The sequence below is a fragment of the Rhinopithecus bieti genome, unplaced genomic scaffold (genome assembly GCF_001698545.2).
Source record: "Rhinopithecus bieti isolate Rb0 unplaced genomic scaffold, ASM169854v2 scaffold_33071, whole genome shotgun sequence".
In the NCBI taxonomy this organism is placed as follows: Eukaryota; Metazoa; Chordata; class Mammalia; order Primates; family Cercopithecidae; genus Rhinopithecus; species Rhinopithecus bieti.
The window spans coordinates 3,370-6,892 of NW_016813940.1; the positions used below are offsets into that span (position 1 = coordinate 3,370).

The window sequence follows — 3,523 nt, forward strand, 5'->3', positions numbered from 1 at the left end:
AAAAAAAAAAAAAAAAATGCCTCGGAACTGTCCCGGGAGGTGAGGTCCCCACGATTGGCGAGAAGGGTGGGCAGCCACGAGGGCCTTCTGAAGGGATGAGCGGCGCGGCCGGCGGGGAGGGGTCTGGCAGGCAGGAAATAAAGCGATACTCCCAGACCAGCGCGACGGGGGTTGGCATGGGGGTAGTGGGGGATGTCAGGCCCGGCCGGGCCAGCGGTCACCTTGATCGGGGCCATGGCTGCAGCGGCTCTGCTGAAACTGCGGACCCCGCCAGACGCCCACCCTCCTTCACTTCGCCGTCTTGCTGCTGCTGTCGCTGCCACAGACTGACCGGCGGACCTACCGAGTATATAGCTCGCTGAGCGTCTTAGGACGCACACGACAGCTAGTCCCATACCCGCCCTACGACCACTTCCACTCCGCCCCCTAGCTGGGGCCACCGTAGCAGGCGGGGCACGCCTGGAGGCACTGCTGCGACACCCTGCGTAAGGCGGACCTGGGCCGCCTCCACTGCGCAGGCGCGAGCGGCCACGCGTATAACAGAGCTTTGGGGACCCTCGCCTCATTTGCATCGGGGGCTGGACAGCAGACGCAATTACAAATTGGGCAGAGCTTTCGGCAGTGGGGCAGCTAATTTGCATATAAGAATGAGGTGCCGCTCGGCTTCCACGGGTCTAATTTACAGATAGGGCAGTATTTCTGACCCTTAACCGAAAGCGGGGTACAGAAGACGACGGTGTTAGGCGCCTGTGTAGGAGTAAAACATGTTTATTTTGCATTCAACGAGAGCCCCTGCATTGCAGCTATTTTGCATATTATTTGCATCTTACGACGGATTTGTGCCGAAAAAAAAAAAAGCTGGGCGTGCGCTGTAGGAACCGCCTGCTGAGACGCTTCCGGTAGTGGCGCGTGATCCGACAGGTCTTTCACTTACCTAGCTCAGCTCCCGCAAGCACAAGAATTTCCAGTAAGTTCGCCACTTCCGGTTCTCCTGGCCATCCAATAGCATCGAGTGGAGCATCCCCGGAAGTGACGAAGCGGAGGACGTCCTCTTTCCGGTTCCGGCCTGGCGAGAGCCCGTTCGGCGATATGAAACTGCTCACCCACAATCTGCTGAGCTCGCATGTGCGGGGGGTGGGGTCCCGTGGCTTCCCCCTGCGCCTTCAGGTACCACGGCGGGCTTCCCTTTTCGGGCGGGATGGTGGGCCGGGGTCCAGTGCTTGCCTAAACTCCTCCGTCCTGCCAGGCCACTGAGGTCCGTATCTGCCCTGTGGAGTTCAACCCCAACTTCGTGGCGCGTATGATACCTAAGGTGGAGTGGGCGGCGTTCCTGGAGGCGGCCGATAATGTGAGGATCGTTACCCCGCCTGAGCATATCCCGGGGAGTGCGGGGCGGGCACACCTCAGCCGGGCTGAGGCGGGAGTTCGGGATGCCCGGAGATAATTTCACCTCTTGCCCACAGTTGCGCCTGATCCAGGTGCCTAAAGGGCCGGTTGAGGGATATGAGGAGAATGAAGAGTTTCTGAGGACCATGCACCATCTGCTGCTGGAGGTGAGAAGCGGCCCATCACTTCCTTCCTGGGCCACCTGCCTCCCTCACTGAGGCTGCCAGTGCTCAGCCCTGTCCCTCCCGCCCACAGGTGGAAGTGATAGAGGGCACCCTGCAGTGCCCGGAGTCTGGACGTATGTTCCCCATCAGCCGCGGGATCCCCAACATGCTGCTGAGTGAAGAGGAAACTGAGAGTTGATTGTGCCAGGCGCCAGTTTTTCTTGTTATGACTAATATTTTTGTTGATGTATACTCTGTTTCCGAATTCTGCCGTATCCCCAACCCTTGACCCAATGACACCAAACACACAGTGTTCTTGAGCTCGACATTATATATTTTTTTCTCATTAAAGGTTCAAAACCAAAAGCGGTTTCTCTTTGCAGCAAATATACATTAAAATAGAGTCTCTGTACAGCCAAGGGCTCTGGGGCCCTGGCTTGCCCCATGTCCCTGCGCCTCCCTGGCCAAACCCAAAAATAAATATAGTGTTATTGCTCTGCAGGGCATAGAGGCAGTGCTCTCCTACCCCCTGAGGAGGTTGGGTGGGAGCTGATGGGGAAGCCCTGGCCACCCCAGTGGTCAAGGGGCTGGAGCCTGCTTGGAGTTATTGCTTCAAGGGGGGGCACTAATGCCCAATGCAAATGATGAGAGGAGGAGCGAAGGGGTATGGGCCTTTGCTCTCCAAGTCCCACTCTGCTCTGAAGAGGGGGTAGGATTAAGCAGCAGCAAAAGCATCACCCACTGGGAGACTGTGGCCTCCATCCCCTTCCCTCCCTGAGATAGGCTTCTGCCTCCCACACATCCCCTGCAGCCCCCTATGGCTTCCGCAAGGCCCCCTACATTCTGGGGGCACGTTATGGCTTGCAAGGGGCAGCACTGTGCCCAGAGCCTGGACACAACGTTCCCAGCTTCTGACACCCCTAGGAGGGGGGAGGGGAGGGCGTGGGGCCTGTTCCCAGGGGCTGATGGCATTGCCCTGGCCTTGCCAGCAGGCTGTGGCACTGCCCAGACCCCAGCTCCGCCCCAGCCCTTGGGGCTGACCCCATGCTAGGCAGGTCCTGCCAGAACCCCACCAGGACCACCCCTTGCCTCAGTCCATCATGGCCTCGAGCATTTCCAAGAAGAGCTTGTGCATGGGCACCTTGCCTTCCAGCTTCACCCCATAGAAATGGGCCAGCACTTTGCCCGCTGTCTGGCGGAGGAGCGGTAGCGTGAGCAGCAGCCTGCCCGCCCTCCGCCGCTCAGCACCCCTCCGGGGCCAGCCCGGCCGGCTTCGTACTCCAGCAGGGCCTCGTGCAGAGCTTCTCGCAGCTGCTCCACAGCCTCAGCATCTTCGATGTGCACAGAGTCTGCAAGAAGAGAGGAGCGTGGTATTGGCCTGGGCTATCTCTGGCAAGGGCACTTCCCACGTCTTGAACACTGATGGATGGGGTCTAAGGAGGAGCCAAATGAGGATTTGTTGATTGGCTGATTGAGCGGCACCACTCTGCTCCAGCACGTGGGCCAGGACCCCACCTTTTCTCTCTCAACTGTGGCCACCTTGTACCCTCCCCACCTTCCCTCCCACTAAACTTGACCTTTCTGCATTGGCATGGCACTAGGGCTCAAAATCCTGTGTGCAGTTTGGAGCCTGCACTTGGCTTGCTTTTGAGTTTGAGCAAATCATTGTTCTTCCCTAAGCCTCAGTTTTCCTTATCTGCAAAATGGGACTGTGTCACCATCACTGAGTTAAAACCTGAAGACCTTACGGAGACACCTGTCCGTGCCAGCTCCAGACTCACCTGAATTGGCAAGGGCCAGGGCCTTCAGTAGAACGTACTCCTCTCGCTCCAGCCGCAGGGCCTGCAGCCGCCGCACCAGTTGCAGCAGGGCAGCCCCAGTTCCCCAGGCCAGCTGCCCGTGCCCCTTCTTCATCCAGGACTAAGTCCTCAGCAAAGGCCAGCTCATCCTGCAGTGGCAGTGAGCGCTGGGCC

General features: G+C 58.8%; 2 protein-coding genes and 1 long non-coding RNA gene across 4 annotated transcripts in view; 1 reads left to right on the forward strand and 2 right to left on the reverse strand.

The window, feature by feature from the left end:
- The window catches only part of LOC108513367 (peroxiredoxin-5, mitochondrial-like), a 4,339-nt gene extending 3,322 nt beyond the window's left edge, over positions 1–1,017 (reverse strand). The window contains exons 1-2 of one of the 2 annotated variants that reach the window (XM_017849110.1): positions 935–1,017; positions 222–339 (exon numbers count right to left, since the gene is read on the reverse strand). In XM_017849110.1, the coding sequence (XP_017704599.1) occupies positions 222–236 (15 nt within the window). In that variant the 5' untranslated portion in view covers positions 237–339; positions 935–1,017. Of the gene's footprint in view, positions 1–221; positions 501–934 lie in introns of those variants that run through there. The other variant, XM_017849108.1, reaches the window with a different exon arrangement.
- LOC108513368 (multifunctional methyltransferase subunit TRM112-like protein) lies at positions 532–1,916 on the forward strand. The gene is made up of 4 exons (XM_017849111.1): positions 532–1,167; positions 1,247–1,348; positions 1,464–1,553; positions 1,642–1,916. The coding sequence occupies exons 1-4, from the start codon at positions 1,090–1,092 to the stop codon at positions 1,747–1,749; spliced, it is 378 nt and encodes a 125-aa protein (XP_017704600.1). The 5' UTR covers positions 532–1,089; the 3' UTR covers positions 1,750–1,916.
- Positions 1,867–3,428, reverse strand: LOC108513369 (uncharacterized). Its single transcript, XR_001880875.1, has 2 exons — positions 3,332–3,428; positions 1,867–2,899 (listed from the first exon to the last, which is right to left on the reverse strand). It is a non-coding gene; the product is annotated as an uncharacterized LOC108513369 (long non-coding RNA).
- Between the last annotated feature and the right edge of the window lie 95 nt (positions 3,429–3,523).

Bases quoted from the DNA above. Each gene is read 5' to 3' on its own strand.
- LOC108513368 (XM_017849111.1), top strand. From the start codon at position 1,090: ATGAAACTGCTCACCCACAATCTGCTGAGCTCGCATGTGCGGGGGGTG. The intron at 1,168-1,246 runs GTACCACGGCGG...CCGTCCTGCCAG, and splicing joins GCTTCCCCCTGCGCCTTCAG to GCCACTGAGGTCCGTATCTG. The intron at 1,554-1,641 runs GTGAGAAGCGGC...TCCCGCCCACAG, and splicing joins TGCACCATCTGCTGCTGGAG to GTGGAAGTGATAGAGGGCAC.